Source organism: Equus quagga, chromosome 16 (assembly GCF_021613505.1).
Source record: "Equus quagga isolate Etosha38 chromosome 16, UCLA_HA_Equagga_1.0, whole genome shotgun sequence".
Classification (NCBI taxonomy): Eukaryota; Metazoa; Chordata; class Mammalia; order Perissodactyla; family Equidae; genus Equus; species Equus quagga.
In genome coordinates, this window is record NC_060282.1 from 37,887,952 (window position 1) to 37,911,080 (window position 23,129).

A 23,129-nucleotide genomic window follows, 5' to 3' on the forward strand; every position below is an offset into this window, starting at 1 on the left:
AGAGAAGAAATGCCATGAAGAAAAATTTCATTCCTGTGTTCTTTGAAATATATCATAAGCAAAATCATACATCTAAAACAACTGTCACAGAAACCACAATTCTCAGTTTGATGTTAGAGGAGTTGTCTGTCTTTACTATACCAATGATAGCCAGGAGATAGGTTGTAGAAAATGAAAATCGTGGCACCTATCTGGTGCTCAGCAAATGGTTTTGGGGTGAATAAAGCAATGACCATTAGTGTTTCTTTGCCAAAACATAAGTTTGTAGTTTCCGTTTCATATTTGTTTTCTTAGATAATGAATTTAAGTGGTGGCTGGGGAAAGATTCTCCACGAGCAGCTTGATGCACCTGTTCTAATTGAAATTCAGAAACGTGTCCTAAATAGGCTAGAAAATGTGTGGTTGCCATTGTTTCTTGCAAGTGAACAGTTTGCAGCACGTCAAAAAATAAAGGTAGGTAAATTACTATAATCTTTGGATAGCAATTGATGGTACCTCTCAAAACATCAGATGCGCATACCCGTTGGCCTAGCCATTGTTCTTCTATGGCGTGGTGGTTAAGACAGTGGAGTCAGACTTCCCAAGTTTTAATCTTAACAGTGCCACATATTAATTGTACAACTTTAATTTTTATAACCTTAGTTTCCTCATTTACAAAAAAATGGGGCTAATAAGGGTAATTGCTTCATAAGTTTGTTGAGAAGATGAAATGAAATGATGTAGCTTAGTTTTGTAGCATGCCTGGCACACAGCAAACACTTAAATATTATCTATTAATATAGTTGTTATTTTTTTTTTTTAAGATTTTTTTATTTTTTTCCTTTTTCTCCCCAAAGCCCCCCGGTACATAGTTGTATATTCTTCGTTGTGGGTCCTTCTAGTTGTGGCATGTGGGACGCTGCCTCAGCGTGGTTTGGTGAGCAGTGCCATGTCCGCGCCCAGGATTCGAACCAACGAAACACTGGGCCGCCTGCAGCGGAGTGCGCGAACTTAACCACTCGGCCATGGGGCCAGCCCCTAGTTGTTATTTTTTATATGATTAAGTTCTCACATAAGTGGGAAGGATGTAAAAGGGGGAAGAGTTAAATGAATTATGATAATTTCATACTATGGAAAACTGTGCAGATTTCCATATAAAGTGAGATTATAAAAATGAGGTTAAAATGTAAAAATGAGATTTCCACATGTACTGATATGAAAGATGTTATTTGCTGAGTGAAACAAGCAGGATACAGAACAATATATAGAAGGTAATCCCATTACATCATACTCTTATATCTCTATATCTATTTATGCGTTTCTTTCTTTCTCTGTCTGTCTATCTATCTATCTGTCTGTCTGTCTATCTTTGCGTTTATGAAAAAAGACCTAAAAGAATCTGCCTCCTGGGAATGGGTTTGGGGAGTGAGAAAGACTTTTACTATGTAAAGTAGGGTGGTTTTTGTTTTTGCTTTGTTTTATTTTTATTTTATAATGAGTATATATTACTTTGATAATTTAAAATGTGATTATTACACCTGAAAACAGGCAAACCTAATCTTTACAAAAATCACACAAGAGGCAGATAGCATGTAATTTTAGACTTTAGTATGCGAAGCACATGTCATTAGTATTGATCAGGAAGAGTCTAAATAAGCTGCCCTCTATATTCAGTTTATCAAACACTTTGAGCCTTACTTATCTGGAAATAGCCTTAGTCTTCTGAGCATCTTGAGTTATGGAAAACACAGTACAGCTGGGAAATTATAGTGTGATATAGAAATTACAGCATAGAGAAGAAGAGCTGACTTGTTTTAGGCAAAATGTTCCTGGAAATAAACCTTGGGACAACTCAAATTTCATCATTTCCTTTCTTCAGGCTAACCCCAATTCTCTATCCAAAACCAAGTAAAAAGACATTTGGCTTACTAATATTATTTGCCACGTTTTCTCACTGTGTTTACCAAAATAATTTTATTGTAACTTACAGCCATTTCCTGACTTAGCATTCTTTGGGTGGCCAACAACATAAATTGATTTTGGCAACCTTAAGCTGAGGACATAAGTGACAGATTATAAAATGGTACTGAAGCATCTCACACACTTAGGGGAAGAGTTGACACCCAAGCTTTAGAATGGCCGGGGTCCAGAACAGCCTTGGGAACCCAGCAAGAAGAATTCTCAGATCTTGGCTTCAGGCTGTGGCTATCAAAAAGACTTAGCAGCTGTGATTCTAGTCCCTGTCTCTCTGGGTCAGCTCCTGGATCTCTCTGCTATGGACAGGGGAGATAGAGCCACATAGCACAGATTTGGCAGGAGTGGTTCCCAAGAAAGGGAGAATATTGTGAATAGGCAGCAACCTCAAGAAATAGCCACTGTTATTTCCTCCCTATATTGAATAACTTTTGTGCTCTTCTAAAATTAGTTGTGGCTAGAAAGTTACACAAAAATCCAGGAAGTCCTAATTATCTCTCCAGCTGCAGTTTCCATGTGACCCAAAGTGAAACTAGTTTCTACATTTGGGGTAATACAGACAAGTATTATCATCTCCACATTGTAGATGAGGAAACTGTTCAGAGAATTTGAGTGACTTGCCCAGGGACCTGGGCAGCGCTTCTATTTCTAAGTCTGATTCTCTTTCTCCTGACCTGCAATATCTCTTCTCCATACTGACCTTTACCTCATTTTTTAATGCTATTGAATTAGTAAATGATTTCAAAACTTTAGACCTTCTGAATAACTGGGATAAAATAATTGGTTTTGCTTGTAGGTACAGATGAGAGACGTAACTGAAGAGCTCTTACTACAGAAGCGTGAAAGGAAAATCGGGGTCTGGAAGGCAAGTAACATTTGGTATTTTCTTCCTCTTGTAAGTTCCACTCTGTCGAAGTATTATATTTTTCTTCCCCTTCTTGTTCAAAGACCCTCACTGTAGACACTGCTGTCTGAGCCACCAACTGACTGCCGACACTATTCTTATTTGTCTGATGGCATCTGGGGTAAAGCGATTCTACCAGAGCCCTCTTCTTAGAGTTCCTTGACCTGTTCAACCCTAGAAGTGTTGATTGGACTTTAAATATGTATTTTTATTTATTTTGCTCATGATGGACTTATTGAGACAAGCTGTTCATTCTGCCATATGGTAGCTTATTTATTATTGAGGGTAAATTACACAAAAAGAATGAGAAACATGCAGCAGAATCAGCAGGTTAAATTATCTTACATTATCCTCTTTATTTAGAATTATGTTTTAGCCTTAAAAGAATTAAGATAACTGTAATTTTGGTGATTATTTAAACCAATATAATATGATACCTTAGTAGAAATTGCCTATTTTGTTTCTTAACAAGCGTGATAAACACAGTCGTCTTCTTGAGCCTACAAATTTATGTGTATTCGTCTTTCTGCAGGTCTTGATAGAATGTCAAAGTAAACCCAGGTGACCCCCTACAAACTAATAAAGATAAAATTTTATTTGACTGTTAGAGGAGCGTATGGCTCCGTTAGGATGCTCTTTTTCTGCATTTTTCTCTTGCAAGGAAATAAACCATTCTTATGTCTTTTGCTGTATATTTTTATTGAAATACTAAGTAGAATGGGCTTATATTTCATATTATTGTGCATTATATATTATGTTATTTTCTGTTTAGTTAAATTACAGGTTTTAGTTAAATTACCGCGTTTTAGTATCTTAAGATGCAGGTCTTAAAACATTATTTGCTGAGTGGGTTTTAAATAAACATCCCAGTCTAATACATAGTTGTTCCTATTTATAGGGCTATAATTTTAATATGGACCATATGATAAGGGTCTTAACTTTTTGTCTGGAGAAGAGACATGTGCCTCTCTAAAATAGTGATAGACATCTGCTTGCTTTATCTAGGGTACAGGCACCACTGTTCCTCTAAACTGCCTGGAGTTGCCTTCACTCTTCAGTCTCTGACTCAGGCATCATCCTTAAGGCCCTTCTCTGTAAAGCTTTTACTCCTCCAGGCAGAATTAGTTACTCCTTCTTTTGTGTTCTCATAGCACTTTTTGCATATTGATGATCATATACAATTTCTTTCAAGAAACTTACTTTATGCATTGTCGGTAATGGATATTTATCATGTGTTTTGATTGATTCTTACTATAATTCCTAAATTCATCTAAAACCGTGCTTTCAGAATGGTGCTTCCTTGCATGTTTGTAGGCTAAACTCAGATTTGAGGAACGTCAATAAAATTTGTTCCGTAAAAAAAAAAAAATCTGTTCAATAAAATCTCTTCCTTACGTTTTTGAATCTGAGAGGCTAAAGGGGGGAAATATGAGTAAATCTAAAATGGTCAAAGTAAAAAAGTAGACATCTTGTATTTCGAAATTGTAAAGCTATAAAATAAGTAATACCTTTAAGTATTACTAAAACACCATAGGTCCTTCTGGCTTTTTTGTTATGTAAGGTGAGTCCTCAGTCAGAGGAAGTTTATTATTAAAAAGAATGTATTAATAATTATTTCTTCTTATTATTAATAATAAATTTGTTATTAAAATCATATAAAGATGTCTCACCTAAAAACATAACTTTTCCTGGATAGAATTATAGTGAAGCTCCACAGTAAATTTCCTACTTAAATTAATAGGATTAGTTGGTAATTTTTTCTAAAAATTTTGACAAAATAGCTTAAATGTTTAACTGCTTTTACTTTTTAACAGACAGGAGAATTATATATTAATATATAACATATAACATATATAATATGTGTAATTATAAAGTCAATAATAATTTAACAATATATAATCATAACATTATGATTACTTTTTCTGTTTAAGCACAGAACTCATACTGTACACTAAAATGTAGTTTTTCACCATATTCCCTAACTGTAATGACTGTTAACATTCTTAAACAATGTAGTCATGTGTTCTAAATCATCCAATCATTTCTTTTTCTCCGTACCTCTTAAAAAAACGATGCCATAGAAATATAAAGGAGACAAAGGGGAGAGGAACAGAGGGGAAAAAATTCTCAAAATCTATTGTATCCATGCCATAAATTTCAATACCTGAAAAGTAAAGGAGATAGAAGTTGGTAATTTTTAGCCTAATAAATGACTTTCTTATTACTTTTTAGAACACAACTAATTTTCTGTATTCTCTGTTTTGGACAGCCTGTGGAGAGTAAGTGGATATCTTCATCTAGTGAAATCATTGCTTTTCGTAAAGCATTATTGAATCCAGTTACTGCAAGACAATTTCAACGGTTTGTGGCTCTAAAAGGAGATTTATTGGAAAATGGGGTACTCTTTTGGCAAGAAGTACAAAAATACAAGGTATTACATTGGGAGCTAGAGAAAACCACCTCTTTTTGAGGAGGAAATGCATTAACATATCAGATTCTTAGCTATATCTTTTGGACAAGATTTGTATAAGATATCCCCAGTTTTGCCATCTTCATACCAAAATGCAAATATTGAGATGTTTACTGGTCTACGTTAGATACATTTATTATTGTACAGTGAAGAGTAATAGTGAGCCCTGAAATGATAATATTAGGTTTTTCAAGGTATTCACATATATTATGATCAATGAAAACATTCCTGAGAAGAGTTTTAGCTATATTTTGCATATCACTTATCTGTAACATACCATACACATTTTTTCCTGAAGATATCCATATTCAGTACTTTAACCAAGACCTCTTTACAGGAATTCCTTCCAACCATATTTACAGCAATAGTAATCAAATATAGTGGATTATAGACAAATAAATCAAAAGAGATAAGAGAAGCTTTTCTATTAGAAAGAATGGCCAAATTGTTAGCAAAATAAGTAAGTGAAAGAACAAGTGGTTAGGTGCAAATTTTCAGGTTTAAGTGGTTAGTGGAACCATATAGAATCTTTGCATTGAAGAGGACGAAAGGACTTTCTAGGTTATATAGTCTAAACTTAATACAGGAATGTTGTCTAGAAATACCTAAGAGTAGGCATACAGCCTCTACTTAAATGCTCCCAGGGGTAGCAGGCTCATTTGCTTGCAAGCAGCCTATTTTATCCCATTATAAAAGTAGGGAACAAAAATAAACTGAAATTTAAGAGGCTAATGCTCTAAATTGGCCTGTAAGTATGAATTATGCCATACTAATACTCTGCAGCATTATAGTCTATATAGTTAGTACTTGCTCAATAAAATCTGTTTCCAAACTATCTCCAACACCTCATGGAAACCTTTTCTGTTATTAACAGTTTTTATACTATTCTCAACTTAGAAATTTTCTCAGGGAAAAAAAATGTTTTGAGACAAGTTTTTTCAAAATCTGTCAGAAGATAAGTAATCCTAAAAATTATATTTTTCCTTTCTTTTCTTTTCTTTTCTTGAGAATTAGAAAGGAGATAGAGTCTGTTTTCCAGGATAGGAAATTATTATGATGGGGCAGATTGATCTTTAAGCTAATATGAATATGAGTAAGCCCAACCCTGCTAGAACAAGAAGTAATGAGATAAACCTTGCAAAACAGTAGTTAAAAAAAAAACCATAGACTCATACATAGTCAACCCTTGGTTTTGTGACCATTTCTCTTTCAATGTTACCCTTGGTCTTCATTTAAATATCTTTTCCGTGGTATAGAATGTGGGACATATAATACTAAGTAGCTATTAAAAATCATGCTATAGGAGTGAATTTGTTCATTCACCAAGTGTTTATTAAGTATCTGATGTGCCAACCATTATGCTAGATTGTAGGAATAAAAAAAATGAATACAATGCATTGCCCTCCTTCAACGAGGGAGACATCCATGAAAACAAATATCATGAAATAGTGTCGATTATGATCCGTGTTCTGATTAGGTATCATTTTGGCACAGAGGAGGAAATGATACAGGGAGGGTGGTGGGTCAGGGAAGTCGCAGCAGAAGTGATGATAATTGAATTGGGTCTTGAGGGAGTTTGTCAGGTGGAAAGCATTCTACCTAGCAGTCTTACTGAGCTCACTTTTATATGACTTACTCTTATTGTTTACTATCTGCCAGATATTGTCTTAATACTTTTCATGTAATAAGTAGTTTATTCTTCATAAGAAGCCTATGAGGTCAAAGCCATTATTCTCACCATTTTACAGATGAAGAAGCTGGCACAGAAAAGTTGAGAAATGCTGACATCATACAGCTAATTAAGTGGTAGAGCTGGAATTTGAACCAAGGCATTCTATTGCTAAAGCTTGTGCCCTTAACAACTAAGTTATGCTCCCCCCAGCAATGATTGTGGTAAAATGCAACGAGATGGCTACAGGGATCTTAATCAAACATTATTCTGAATCATGAAAGATTGGAAAGAACCCAGATGTTCAACAATAGAATGCTGGTTACTTAGTTATGGTACATCTATACAATAGAATACTCTGAAGTCATTAAAAATTATGCTGTAGGAGAATAATGAATGATGGGAAAAGATATTCATCATATTGACTTTTTAAAACCTAGCTACTTAGAAAACATATGATTTAATCTAACGTGTGTGCTTGAGCTTGTGTGTGTGTCCGTAGAGAAAAGATTGGATGGATATATTCATCCAACAAATACTTATTGAGCACTTGCTAAGGGCCAGACTAAATCTTGAGGATACAACTGTGATCAAAACAGTCTTTCCTGTTAGACTTACAGTGTCATGGGAGGGACAAACACGTACAAGACAGGCAATTATGAGAGTGTGATTAGTGCAGTGGTGGATGGAGCACAGGATGCAATGGAAGTAACTAATGGACATCTCTCCTGGATGGAGGGAGTCACAGAAAGCTTACTAGAGGAAAGTATACTTAAACTGTGACCTTGATAATAGGCAAAAGTTAATTAGGTTAATGGTATAATAGGACAGAACAATTAGAAAAAAATATCACTTCTAATTCTGTCTAAATTCTATCCTTTCACTCTCAAAATTAAGACTATAGAACTTCACAAATTTCTTTTTATTGCACAAGCCTTATATTCCATAACTATAAACCAGGCTCACAAATAATTACACATGATAATCTCACTATTAATGGCAAAATTTACATTTTTGGTAACATACCAAATACATCGTATGAATAGACATTTTCTGAAGAGATGCTAAATTGAGTAAAAAGTACTAACTGTTGTTTCAATGTAACATTTATGTCAAGGTTTTTTCATATATAACTCATGCCAAACTGTATGTAAAGTTTTACATGGTAGGCACTAGAATTTTTCTTTCTTTAATGGTGTCCGTAAGACAGTTATTACAATGCTCACCGTACAATGAGTACTAAATAAATGTTGGCTCATTTCTGGCCTAGAATTACAAATTTCCAAATTTATTTGCTTTCTAGTCACTTAGAGAACAATGTCTTTGACAGAGAGTGCCGTAATTCAAGCTAACCTACCTGTTTATTTTAAAAAAATGATAGCCCTAGATCTGTGACATAAAACTGGGTCTTTTTAATGTGGAACCACTATTTTTAAAGTTCTTTATCTATGGAGAGGATAATGTAATAGGTTAACTTAAAAAATATGGATACTAAGAGGGGCTGGCCCCGTGGCCGAGTGGTTGAGTTCGCGCGCTCCGCTGCAGGCGGCCGGGTGTTTCGTTGGTTCGGGTCCTGGGCGCGGACGTGGCGCTGCTCATCGGGCCACGCTGAGGCGGCGTCCCACGTGCCACAGCTGGAAGGACCCACAACGAAGTATACAACTATGTACCGAGGGGCTTTGGGGAGAAAAAGGAGAAAAATAAAATCTTAAAAAAAATATATATATAGATACTAAGAGATATGTAATGACACACCTGTCACCATCAGCATTCCTGCTTATGTTGCTGGTCTTTTTGAGCCTAAATCACCTTGGTATAGAAGCAGTTCTGGTTGGAAAAGCTTTTGCATCTACCTGTGATTTGAGTTAGATGCCTGTTCTCAGTGCTCTCCTAGGACCCTGTGTATATGTCTATCATAGCACTTATTAACTATCTCAAATTGTAGTAACATGTATTCATGCTTCTCCTCCAGGAGAGACTGAGCGTTTAAAGGGTAGATACTGTGTCTTGGGGCTCAGTTCAGTGTCTGGGATATAGCAGGCACTCAATATAAATTTGTTAAATGGGTCAAAGTAGACACTAAAGCTGTCTCTTTGTCTAAGAGAAGAGGCAATCAGGATTAAATGAAACCTGTATTTGCATAAGGTATATGCATCCAAGTCTTCGTTTCCTCAAACCCAAGAGAAATAAAAGCTGTGATTTTTTAAGATGGCCTTGACGTGTCCTAGTGCCCTCTTAAGTTAAAATGTATATATTAACTGAAAGATGCATGGACACGATTCTGTAAAGTGTTCTAATAATGCATTAATCATATATTCTTGTTCTGTCTTTCCTCCTTGTTCAGGACTTGTGCCATTCTCATTGTGATGAGTCCATCATCCACAAGAAGATCCTGACTATTATCAACTGCTTTATTAATTCTAGTATTCCACCAGCTTTACAAATTGACATTCCATTAGAACAAGCGCAGAAGATTATTGAACACAGGAAGGAGTTAGGACCATATATTTTTAGAGAGGCACAGGTAAGACATCAGGGCATGTGGCTAAGCATATTTTAAAATAGATTGACAATCTAGATATTCTTTTAAAGCTTTTGCATTATTCCTATTTGGCAGAGTTCCAGTCCTCCTAATACTGAGATTTATTCTATTTAATTAAAAAAATCTTTGCTTATGCCACAGAACATAAGAAACTAGTAACTTATTGTCTCGTTGATGATAATATACAGCAAATACAATTATTTAAATACTATACTTTGACTTCCATGATTATCATTTTTGTTTCTAAGTTATTAAATTCCAGCTAATTCCTTATTCCTTTCTCACCATTCATATTTCCTTTTAAAATATCTGCTACCACAAAAATGTGTAAAATATGTGTGTCCCAAGATTTGTGTATTTTTAGAGATTTAAATATTCACATAGCTCATAAAATAAGTGAAAGGAGATTTAAGTACCCAACCAACATAAAGTACACAAGCTCAAGAAAGGAAAATCATGCCTGTTAACCTGCTCAAGTTACTTCTTTTTAAGATAAATAATAGAAAACAGTGATTTGGTGAACATAATTTATTTGCATTTTGAAAAGCCTTTTAGTCATGTTGTTCCTGAAAAATGATTAAGAAAAATAAATTATAATGGGGTAATAGGGAAGGCCATGTCATGATTTAAGTGATATAAACCAGATATTTAGGGTATGATTGCCCTTGAGCATGGAAAAAGGCCATTATTCCTTAACATTCATTTGTGAGCCAGCTGTGTTCTTAGTCCTCTAAGGAACTGAAAGTGAACTCACAATCCAAATTATGCATTAAAATAGGCAAAAATATAGAGGAGTGATTGAGGATGTGCTAGAGAGATATAGAGAAAATATGGTGCCAGAATTGTAGCATCTGTTAATAAAAAGATCTTAGAGATCTCTTAGCTTAGGTCTCCTGATAACCAGGCCAGGGCTTGCCCATCTAGATCAAAGGCTTTGAGTCTGACAGTGAATGTCTGGAGCTACTTACATTGGTTGGTTCCAGCACACTCTCCAGGGATTGCAGCCAGTGAACTTTATTGAAATCCTCTAGTTTACACCTTCTCCCTGACTTCCTAAAACAGAGTCCTAGACATATCTTAAATATGGACTTTGAAGCATCTGAAAATAAGGGAATCTTTATTTAGGGGCCTCATTCTACCAAATCAATTATTCCTCTTGTGTTTCCTGAGAAAGCTCAGAGAATAGCAGCACCTCCTACCAGGGTATAGAAGCCAGAGATCTGGTTGCCATCTTCATGTGTTCCCTCTCTTTCATTCCCTTACCCCCATGTGTTCAGTCCTTAAACATATCCATTTGTCTCCTTATCTATCGTTCTATCTACTTTTCTCCAACTCCATGCACTACCTCAATTCACATCTGCAATGTCTCACATTGATTACCAAAACTCCCTGCCTCTGGGCTCTCGAAACCATTTAACTCACTGCAGACAGAGCCATCTTTTTCAGAATGTCTATCTGGATCATGTCACTTCTCTGCTTTCTATTTCAATTGCGCCCCATTGTCCTCAGAATGAAGACCATACTCCTACATATCCATCTAGCCACATCTCTTACCACTCCCTGCCATCTATCTCCCAGTCTTACTGAAATATTTATATTTCCATAAAGGGGCCTTATTTTCTTCCCTCCTGAGCTCTTTGCAGTACTGTCTTCTCTCTCTTGTATTTCTATAATATCCTATATTTGTTCCCATCAGAACACTTATCATACAAAATTGGAAATGACTATTGTCATGACTGACTTTCCCATTAGACTGTAAGGTCTTTGAGGGCAGGGAATGTTTCTTATTTACCTTTGTGGCCTGAATTCCTGGCACAGAATAGGCACTCAGTAACATTTTTGAACACATTAATGAATGATGTGAGAAGAGATCTATCATGACAGAAAGGAAGAAGATCAAATTGGAAATGACAGCAAAGTTGAGTGAAAGGGCTGAAGAGTAAATAAAAAGCTGTTGCCTGTTTTAGTAGTATTATCAATGTGGCCTCTGCCTATCCCCTACCTGCATCCCTAATAGCTTGAAAGTTTTCATCATTCAGACAAATTTTCACTGGCTCTTTTTACTCATATTTAAGTCATTGCCCATCTGCTGGCAGTGAACAAAGTAGCTCTATATTTGTTAAAACATTTTCTTACCCACAGTTTGGTTATCTTTTAAGGTTCTGGAGGTGCAAGGTAATTTTCATGAATAACACGTATGTTATTCACCTGAAATCTTAATTGCAACTTTTAGGAATAGAACAATTTTATGTCTGCCATTGAAAAATTGTGTCGTAATTGAGACTTGGAAATAAATTTATTTGAGAGCTGAGAATGACTCAGGTTTTGCAGAGATAACTGAGAAGTAGGGTCGTTAGTTGGTAAATAGAGGAGGAGGAGGAGTATTTAAGTTCATATGAAGACTACTATGATCCCTTGACATTGAAACAGGGATTACTTAATTAAATGCATGACAGGTAAATGTAAATGAAATTTTTTTAAAGCCTGCAGTTCATCAAATAAAGTATCTCTAGCATTTATGTTCACAATCCCAAGAGGCTATAGAAATCAATGAGAAGATTGTACTTTAAAAGGAGTAAATAATTTTGGAATTACTAATAATGTTCATGTACAGAAAAGAGGAGCAATGAAATGTGCCAATTCAGGACTCTGTTGATCACTGCAGCATTTACTTTTTAAAAGTTCCTCTTTTCCCCTGAAGAGTTGGCTTAGAACCTAATGGGATGGTTCATTTTTCTCCAGGGTGTTAAGTAAAGGCTGTTCCTAGCAACAAGATGTTGGACTTGGTCTGATGTTAGAAGGTCCTACCTTCTTGAAAGTAATGTATGCCTCTGGAACTAATAGAAAAACTTGGCATGAGAATTTGAGCAACAATTCTTATCTCTGTAAATATCACAATGAATCACTTAATGTAGAGTGTCCTCATAGAAACCATTTGTCCAGGATACCACTCTGCTTTTTAAATGTTACTTTTCTTGCTTTCACATAAAAGAGAGATTATATCATTTAAAAGTTACTCAAGATTTATTCTTAGATCTGCAGCTTTGTTTAAGAGCTTTTCCAGAGGCAAAATGGTATTTCCTTTCTCTAAAAGAAAGAAAAGGGGGAACAGAGAGGAGTTTCCCTTGATGAACTGAATATTTGGAATACTTGCATAAAACAGCAGAGTGTGTGGTGTGGCAGATCTACTAGTATATGTTTTAAAAGAAAACATAAATTTCTTATTTAAAAAGACCTAATGGATTCTTTATTAATACAATCAATTGGTTAGGGAAACATAAAGAATAAAGTGACTTTTAAGTGTATCTAAGTGTACTTTTTTTTAAAAGAAAGACTTTCTCATTGGTAGTAAAAAAAACATTGATGATAAGCATGTGCTGAGCTAAACTATACCAAGATGTCTGGAGACAATAAGTTGGAGGAAACATGCTGTATATTAAAGATAGAATAGTTAATCCATTATTATGGTGAATTAGAGTTTAAATCGGTACATTTGTATAAAATTGTAATCTGAGACATACTTTGTTTTTTATACAGATGACAATTTTTGGAGTTCTATTTAAGTTTTGGCCTCAGTTTTGTGAGTTTAGAAAGAACTTAACTGATGAAAAAATTATGAGTGTTTTAGAGAGAAGACAAGAATATAATAAGCAGAAAAAAAAATTGGCAGTCACAGAAGACGAAAAATTTGCAAAGGTGAGACAAGACTCATTTTGGGTTTAATCAGACTTTTAAAAGGTGTGTGATATCTGTGCATTTATAGAAGAATTTGGGCTGGGGAAAAATACAGACAAGTTATGGAATACAGATTTTAGTGGCTTTTAAGCCTTCAGTCAGAGGTTTCAGACTTGGTTTTGAATTCCTCAAAATGTCATCTCTTCTATGTGAAAGCTTTCTTGACCCTAGTAGGCAACACAAGCAGCTCACATCCACTGTAATAACATTCCTGCCTCTCTTGGCATATGCTTTCTATTGTCTTGTGAATGACTTTTTGCATCTGTCATCCTCACTGGCCTGAGATCCTCCAGGATAGTATGTGTCTTATTCATCTGTGTCTCATAAGCACTTGCACTAGTGTCTCGCACATGTTCAATTATTATTCATTGTTTACTGAATAAATCAGGAATGAATGAATGAATGAATGAATGAAAAGATATTATGTACTGGAGGGTAGCATTTTCAGTATTACAATTACAGAATGATACATTGACTGCAAATTTGTAAACATGAATCATAGATTGCCCAGCCTGCCTGTTTGTTATTCTGTCCCTTTATTCATCCATTCATCTATCTTTCTTTCTATTTATTTTCTTTGAATTGAAAAGGGATAACTGCTCCCAAGTAATGTGTTTTATTTATTTATAAGCTTATAGTTATCCTATTTTTAAAAGAAATTAAAAATATATCAAAAGGTACAAATATAATAAGCACTCTCATTTGCACAGGATGAAATAAACACCGTTAACATTTTGCCTCATTTGCTTTATTTTTCCCCCTAGGAAATAAAATATTGCAGAAAGAGTGAACTCTCTTAACCCCAGCCCTGAGTTCTATTACTCTGCCCATCCCCATTAAGTTTGGGATATATTCTTCCAGCTCTTTTTAAAGATGGTGTTTTATATGTGTATATGTATTCATACACAATACAGAGGACTATTTTGTATGTATTTTAACTTACGTTAATGGTACCATATTGTATTAGTCCGCTTGGACAACCGTAACACAATCCCACAGACTGGGCGGCTTAAACAACAGAAATTTGTTTTCTCTCTCTTCTGGAGGCTGGGAGTCCCAGATCAAGGTGCCAGCTGATTTCGTTCCTGGTGAGATGTCTCTTTCTGGCTTGTATATGGCAACCTTCTTTCTGTGTCCTCACAAGGTGGGGAGAGAAAGAGATCTCTCTCTTTTCTTTTTCTTGTAAGGCCACAATACCTTCAGATTACAGCCCACTCTTATGACCTCATTTAACCTTAAGTACCTCTTAAGGACCCTCTCTTCGCATACAGTCATACTGGAAGTTAGAGCTTCAACATATGAATTTGGGAGGGGGACACAATTCAGTCCATAGCACATATTGTGCAATGTGTGTTTCTACATCTTGCTTTTTAAACTCAACTTTATGCCTTTTAATTCTACCAGCATTGCTATATTTAGATCTGGTTTATTCGATTTAATTGCTGCATACTATTCCATCATATGAGTAAATATACTGTTTTAATTTATTTCTCTACTGTTGGATATTTGTTTTCAGTTTTCACCTTCACAAATAGCACTGCAGACAATATTCCTGTAAATGTCTTCATATTCACATGTATAAAAATTTTTTTAGAATTGCAGAATAACAGAGTATGTGTGTTTTTAGTAGAGTAAGTGCTACCATTTTGTTTTCCCTGTGAATGTGTCAGTTTATATTCCTACCAGCAGTGTATGCGAACACTGCTTTTCCCCATTTGGTGGTCCCCATTTGGTATGTTTAGACTTTGAAATTTTTCCCAGTCGTATGATGACAAATAACATCAATGCATTTATTTACGGTTTCTTAATTATTAGTAACATGTTACTGACTGTTTAAATATTTTGGTCAGGATTGTAATGAACCTATAGATCAGGTTGGGGAGAAGTGACATTATAACACTATTGTATCTTCCAATCCATGAAAACAGTATATCTCTATTTAGTTCTTCTTTAATTTCTCTCAGCAATGACCTGCAGTTTTCAATGACAGGTCTTGAATGTATTTTGTGAAATTTATTCATATTTCATATTCAAAATAGTGCTATTGCTATGATATTTTTTAAGTTTCAAATTCCAAATGATTTTTTATAAAAATTTTTATTTTGAAATAGTTAACATTCACAGGAATTTGCAGAGATAGCAGAGAACTCCTGTGTACCCTTCACTCATTTTCCCCGATGGCTACATCTTACCTTAACTATAGTACAATAGTAAAATCAGAAAATTGACATTGGTACAAGGTGTGTGTATAGTTCTCTGCCATTTTATCACATGTGTAGATTTGAGTAACCAACACTGCATTCCAGATATAGCAGAAACATCTCCCTGGTGACTATAAGTCATAGCCACCAGCACCCCCATTGTCTCTATGTCTGGCAGACACAAATCTGTTCTTGTTTCTATAATTTTGTCATTTTGAGAATGTTATGTAAATGGAATCATACAGTTTGTGATTTTTTGAGATTGGCTTTTTCCACTCAACATAAATGCCCTTGGGATCCATCCAAGTTGTTATGTATATCCATAGTATGTCCTCTTTTTTGACGAGTAGTGTTCAGTGGTACATTTATAGCACAGCTTAACCATTTACTCATTGAAGGACATTTGGATTGTTTCCTGTCTTGGGCTATTACAATAAATATTAATGCAAGTTATGTGTTCTTTAACAGCAGGGATATGTTCTGAGAAGTTGTGTTGTTAGGCAATTTTGTCATTGTGCGAACATCATAGAGTGTACTTACACAAACCTTCATATACCTAGTAGATATAGCCTACTACACACCTATGGACTAATCTCATGGGACCACCATTGGATATGTAGTCCATTGTTGACTGAAGTGTCATTATGTGGTGCATGACTCTATAGTCACTCCTGCTTTCATATTCTTTTTTTTGTTGTTTGAGTACTTTTATTTATAACAGCTTTATTGAAATTTAATTCACATACTATAAAATTCACACTTTTAAAGTATACAATTTTTTTATTTTAATATATTCACAGAGTTGTACAACCATCACCACTACTTAATTTTAGAATGTCTTCATTACCCCGAAAAGAAACTCCATACCTATTAGCAGTCACTCCCTATTCCTCCATCCCCTCAGCTCCTGGCAGCCACTAATCTACTGTCCATATCTGGACATTTAATATAAATGAAATTATACAATATGTGACCTTTTGTGACTGGCTTCTTTTACTTAGCATAGTATTTTCAAGGTCCATCTATGTTGTAGCATTTATCAGTACTTCATTCTTTTTATGGCCAAATAATATTCCCCTATATGGTTGTACTACATTTTGTTTATCAATTCATCAGTTAATGTAAATTTGAGTTGTTTCTACTTTTTGGCTTTTATGAATAATGCTGCTGTGAAAATTCTTACACAACTTGATGTGTGGACATGTTTTCATTTTTCTCTGGGAACCAGAAGTTGAATGGTGGCTCATAGGGTAACTGTATATTTAACCTTTTGAGGAACTGTCAGACTTCTCCAAAACTGCAAAACCAGCTTACTCTGTTTTGATGTTTGCATGGTATATCTTTTTCTATTCCTTTACTACCTATATCATTATATTTGAATGAGGTTTCCTATAAACAGCATATAGTTGTGTCATGCTTTCTTGGCTTATTTTTTTTGTAATCTACTCTATCAATCTCTGTCTTTTAATTGGTGTATTTAGTCTGTTTATCTTTAATGTAACTATTGATATGTTAGTTTCCAAGTCTGCTGTGTTGTCTTTTTTTTTGTTCCCTCTGTTTTTCTTTTTTTTTCTCTTTACTTTGTCTTGCATTCCTGTGGATTATTCAAACATTTCTTACAATGTTATTTTGATATATTTTTGTTTAGTGTTTAGTGTTTTAGTGGTTGCTTTAGCTATTACACTATACATACATAACTTATCACAGTCTATTCATGTTGACATTTTACCAGTTTGAGTAGGGTCTAGAAACTACCTCCCTTTAAGTCCTTTTCTTCTCACCTGTTTATAATTATTTTAAATATTTCCTCAACACATATTGAGAACTACATCAGACAATTTTATAATTTTTGCTTTAACTATCAAACATAAATGAGGAAACTCAAGGGGAGAAGAAAAGTCTGTAATATTTACCCATACTTTTGCTCTTTCCATTTTTCTTCCTTTCTGATGCTCCAAGATTTTTTATTTTGTCCTTTCTTTTCTCTATAGTAAGGTGTACTTACTGCTCTCAAGTATTTTGTCACTTACTGCTCTCAAGATTTTTTCTTTGTCTTTAGTTTTCAGAATTTTGATTATGATGTATCTTGTATGGATTTCTTTGGGTTTACTCTGAGTATTGGTCAGGTTCTTGAGTCTGTAGGTTTATATCTCTTTCCAAGTTTGGGGGCATTTATAAATGTATTACATATATGTGTATATGTGTCTGTATATGTACATGCTTTCTTTCTGATCCCTATATATGATTTATATACATATTATATATCATTTGTATAATATATGTGGATCAGAAAGAAAGCATGTATATATACATATATATATATGATACTATATAAATCCCCTATCTATCTATCTATCTATCTAGTCAAATCTCTTTTCCCTTTGGGTAACTTGTAGCTTCATTTCTGAGAGATTTTTGGTTTTTTCTTCAATCCTTTTTTTTTTTTTTTTTGAGGAAGATTAGCCCTGGGCTAACTACTGCCAATCCTGCTCTTTTTGCTGAGGAAGACTAGCCCTGAGCTAACATCCATGCCCATCTTTCTCTACTTTATATGTGGGACGCCTACCACAGCATGGCTTTTGCCAAGCAGTGCCATGTCCACACCTGGGATCTGAACCAGTGAACCCAGGGCCGAGAGAAGCAGAACGTGTGAACTTAACTGCTGTGCCACCGGGCCAGCCCCATTCTTCAATCTTTAAGTTCAGTAAACTGGCATTTTACATTTTCCTTTTTATATTTCCTGCCTATTTCTGTCCTGAGTTTCTACATATGTCTTTTGGAATATTATTTCTTATATGCAGATTTTTGTGTAGGAATATTTAATTCATTTTGGCTGCTTATGTTATAGTTTTCCTCTGATTCATGATTTGATTTCTTGGAGAGTACGGTCATCAACTAAAATGTTGGTGTTCCCACTTTCTGTTTTCTTCTTATAATGATTTTGACCTGCTGTTTTCTGCTCATTTTTAAGTGTCTTATATTTTCCTCAACCACCAATAATAGGGATGTGGAGCAGTCAGAACTCATATACTGTGTATGGGAATGTAAATTGATAGTCACTTTGGAAAACAATTTGAATTTATCCAGTAAATTAAAAGATGCACATAAACTTCTTCAACTTTGCAAGTCTACTTGTACATATATATACCCTAGAGCAAGTCATGGACACATATATCAGGAGAAATGCACGTGGTTTACAGCAACCAAGTTTTCAATAGCAAAAAACAGGAAGGTATCCAAATGCCTATTAATAGAAGATTGGATAAAAAAAATTCGTACAGAATACTGTGCTGTGATGAAAAGCAAATAAACTGGAACCACAATAATAAACATGGATGAGTATCAGGAGTATAATGTTGGGTGTAAAAGTTGCAAAAGAATAGAACCAGTCAATTCTACTTATGTAAAGTTCAAAATCATACAAAACTAAGCAATACAAATGTGGTAAAATATAAACAAGAAAAAGGAATGATAAATATGCAAAATTCAGTATAGTGGATACTTTTGTAGATGGGGTGGAGACGAATGACACAAAGGAGAACAAAGGCATTGGTAATATTGTATTTCTTAGGCTTTGGTGATGTTGTTATTGTTCATATCTTATGTGTGTTATAAATATTTCTGTATGTATTTAATATTCAATAACATTTTTATATGAATGATGCTACAGAAAAAATAGATGAGACTTTCAGAAGCTTATCATTGGTTGGTGTTTTTATCATCTGGAGGTTGAGGGTATTTCAAGTACAGAGTGGGAATCAGGAGCCAAAAAATAGGAGAGGTGCCTGCAAAAGTTTGCTTGTCTCAAATCAGTTCTTCACAATGTGGCCTCATATATTTTTGTTGATATATTATGAGTTCTGTAACCATGGGGCAAATTCAAGCTCATATATATAAATGAAATGTTATTAAAGTTAAATATAATAAATTTTGGATTACTTATTTTAAAAATTTCCACCATTATTTCCCTTCCAATTGTTTAGGTGATAAATGATAGATCAGATAATACCAAAGCTTATTTTCCCCTCAAACCAACTATACACCTGGCCCAATCTATGTAATCTGAAAAGGAACAGAGTTCACTAAATGAAAATCCTCACATTTACCTTCTCCAGTCCCTTGAGGTAAATCCATATCCAGCTGAACTGCATGAATGTGATCCTAAGATGGTAGGCTAAGGAGGGAAAGATATTTGAAGGATTGATTTAGGGGAGAAAAGAATGTTGTCTAACTTAGGTATGCTTGGAGCTCTTTTCTGATTCTACCTGTGGTACTTCACCAGTCGGATGAGTCTAACATGAGTCTGCTGTTATTTTCTACTAATGTGGCCTAAATAGCTTCTCAACAGAGTTTTCCATACTTATTCTTCCTTTTTCTTCCTTCTTTTACTAGACTTTTATTGATCGTCTACTACATTGAGGTTTATTGATCATCTATTACATACTGATCCCTACTACATATGCCAGGGATATGAGTATAATTTACATATAATATAAGGTAGATAGATACACATATACACTTAACTACAAATGATATAAGCAAAAAGACTGAAATCACAGAAAATTAGTGATTAATTATTTTATATTATTTACCTTATAGAAAAGGCAAATTTGAGTTAGTCTTAAAAAGTAAGATTTTAGCAAATGGTTCTAAATATGTATTTACTGAATAAATTAATATAGAAGTGAGGAGGATATAAAGAAGATCTCTGACTGTACCTCAAACTCTGTGGAAAAGCTTCAGAGCTCTCTAAGCGTAGTCCTTAGTATTCTCTATTTGCTTAGATATGTGGTAAACATATTGTCTGAAACAAAAGTTGGGACATATGGTATGATGAGAGTAGAGAAAATCTTAAATTGCTACTTCTCCAGAAAATTCAGCATGTATATTTATATCATCTGTATTATACTTTGGTTATAAAAATGCAAATGTCTTTAGTTGATCTTTTTGTCTGTTCATATCTGTTAACTGGTAACTACTAACAGGGTTAGATACAAATATTGACAATTGAAAAGCAACCCTTTTGTAGAGTGAATGATCCTAAAGAAAAAAAAAAGGAATTCTAGCCGACAAATTGGGTAATCTAGAAGAAATGGATAAATTCTTAGAATCATACATCTTCTCAAAACTGAATCAAGAAGAAATGGAGAATCTGAATAGATCAATCACAAGTAAAGAGATTGAAACAGTTATCAAAAATCTCCCCAAAAATAAAAGTCCAGGACCAGATGGCTTCTCTGGTGAATTATACCAAACATTAGAAGAAGATTTAATACCTATCCTTCTCAAACTATTCCAAAATCTTGAGGAAGGATGCTTCCTAAGTCATTCTATGAGGCCAGTGTTAGCCTGATACCAAAACCAGACAAAGACAACACAAGAAAGGAAATTTAAAGGTCAATGTCACTGATGAACATAGATGCAGAAATCCTCAACAAAATATTGGCAAATCCAATATGACAATACATTAAAAGGATTGTATACCATGATCAAGTGGGATTTATTCCAGGGATGCAGGGATAGTTCAGCATCCACAAATAAATCGATGTGATATATCAGATTAACAAAATGAGGAATAAAAATCACATAATCATCTCAACAGATGCAGAGAAAGCATTTGACAAGATCCAACATCCGTTTATGATAAAAACTCTCAATAAAATGGGTATAGAAGGAAACTACCTCAACATAATAAAGACCATATATGACAAACCCACAGCCAACATCATACTTAACAGTAAAAAACTGAAAGCTATTCTTCTGAGAACAGGAACAAGACAAGGTGACAAGACACTCTTGTCACCATTACTCAACATAGCACTGGAAGTTTTGACCAGAGCAATTAGGCAAGAAAAAGAATTAAAAGGGATCCAAATAGGAAAGGAAGAAGTAAAACTCTGTTTGCAATGACATGATTCTATATGTAGAAAACCCTAAAGAATCCACGAGAAAACTTTTAGAAATAATCAATAACTACAGCAAAGTTGCAGGGTATGAAATCAACATAGAAAAATCAGTTGCATTTCTGTACACTAACAACGAACTAGCAGAAAGAGAAGTCAAAAATACAATCTCATTCACGATCACAACAAAAGAATAAAATATCTGGGAATAAATTTAACCAAGGAAGTGAAAGGCTTATACACTGAAAACTATAAGACCTTATTGAAAGAAGTCAAAGAAGACTTAAAGAAATGGAAAGATATTCCATGCTCATGGATTGGAAGAATAAATGTAAAGTATCCATATTACCTAAAGCAATCTACAGATTCAACAAAATCCCAATCATAACCCCAATGACATTCCTCAAGAATCCTAAAATTTATATGGAGCAACAAAAGACTCCGAATAGACAAAGCAATCCTGAGGAAAAAAAGAACAGGGGCCAGCCCAGTGGCATAGTGGTTAAGTTCGTGTGCTCCACCTCAGCAGCCCAGGGTTTGCAGGTTTGGATCCTGGGTGTGGACCTGCACACCACTCATCAAACCATGCTGTGGAGGCATCCCATATATAAAGTAGAGGAAGAATGGCACAGATGTTAGCTCAGCGACAGTCTTCCTCAATCAAGAAAAAAAAGGGGGGAAGATTGGCCACAGATGTTAGCTCAGAGCCAATCCTCCTCACACACACAAAAAAAGCTGGCGGCATCACAATCCCTGACTTCAAAATATACTACAAAGATATAGTAATCAAAACAGCATGATACTGGCATAAAAACAGACATACAGATCAATGCAACAGAACTGAAAGCCCAGATATAAAACCACACATCCATGGACAGCTAATCTTCAACAAAGGAGCCAAGAACATACAATGGAGAAAGGAAAGTCTCTTCAGTAAATGGTGTTGGAGAAGAGGAGTGTCAGAGTGATGCAGCATAAGAAAGACTTGTTGATTTTAAAGATGGAGGAAAGGACCATGTGGCATGAAGTGCAGGAAGCCTCTAGAAGCTGGAAAAAGCAATGAAATGATTCTCTTCCAGAACCTCCAGAACACAGCCCTGCTGAAATCTTGATTTTAGGACTTCTCACCTTCAGAACTGTAAAATAATAAATTTGTGTTGTTGCAAGCCAAAAAAAAAAAAAAAATGATGTTGGGAAAACTGGACAGCCACATGCAAAAGAATGAAAATAGACCATTGTCTTACGCCATACACAAAAATTAACCCAAAATGGATGGAAGACTTGAATGTTAGACCTAAAACCGTAAAACTCCTAGAAGAAAATACAGGCAGTATATTCTTTGACATCAGTCTTAGCAGTATCTTTTCGAATACAATGTCTACTCAGGCAAGGGAAACAAAAGAAAAAAATAAACAAGTGGGACTACATCAGACTAAAAAGCTTTTGTAAGGCAGAGAAAACCATGAACAAAATGAAAAGACAACCCATCAACTGGAAGAAATTATTTGCAAATCATATATCCGACAAGGAGTTAATTTCCAAAATATATCAGGAACTCATATGACTCAACAACAAAAAAACAAACAACCTGATCAGAAAATGGGCAGAGGATCTGAACAGACATTTTTCTAAAGAAGATATAAAGATGGCCAACAGGCACATGGAAAGATGTTCAACGTCATTAATTATTAGGGAAATGCAAATCAAAACTACAATGAGATATCACCTTACACCTGTCAGAATCGCTATAAT

General features: G+C 34.8%; 1 protein-coding gene across 1 annotated transcript in view; it reads left to right on the forward strand.

The window, feature by feature from the left end:
- RGS22 (regulator of G protein signaling 22) overlaps nucleotides 1-23,129 on the forward strand; it is a 131,326-nt gene that overhangs the window by 103,455 nt on the left and 4,742 nt on the right. The window contains exons 19-23 of the mRNA XM_046642526.1: nucleotides 295-453; nucleotides 2,750-2,818; nucleotides 5,127-5,288; nucleotides 9,341-9,520; nucleotides 13,076-13,234. Coding sequence (XP_046498482.1) covers nucleotides 295-453; nucleotides 2,750-2,818; nucleotides 5,127-5,288; nucleotides 9,341-9,520; nucleotides 13,076-13,234 — 729 coding nt within the window. The remainder of the gene's footprint in view (nucleotides 1-294; nucleotides 454-2,749; nucleotides 2,819-5,126; nucleotides 5,289-9,340; nucleotides 9,521-13,075; nucleotides 13,235-23,129) is intronic.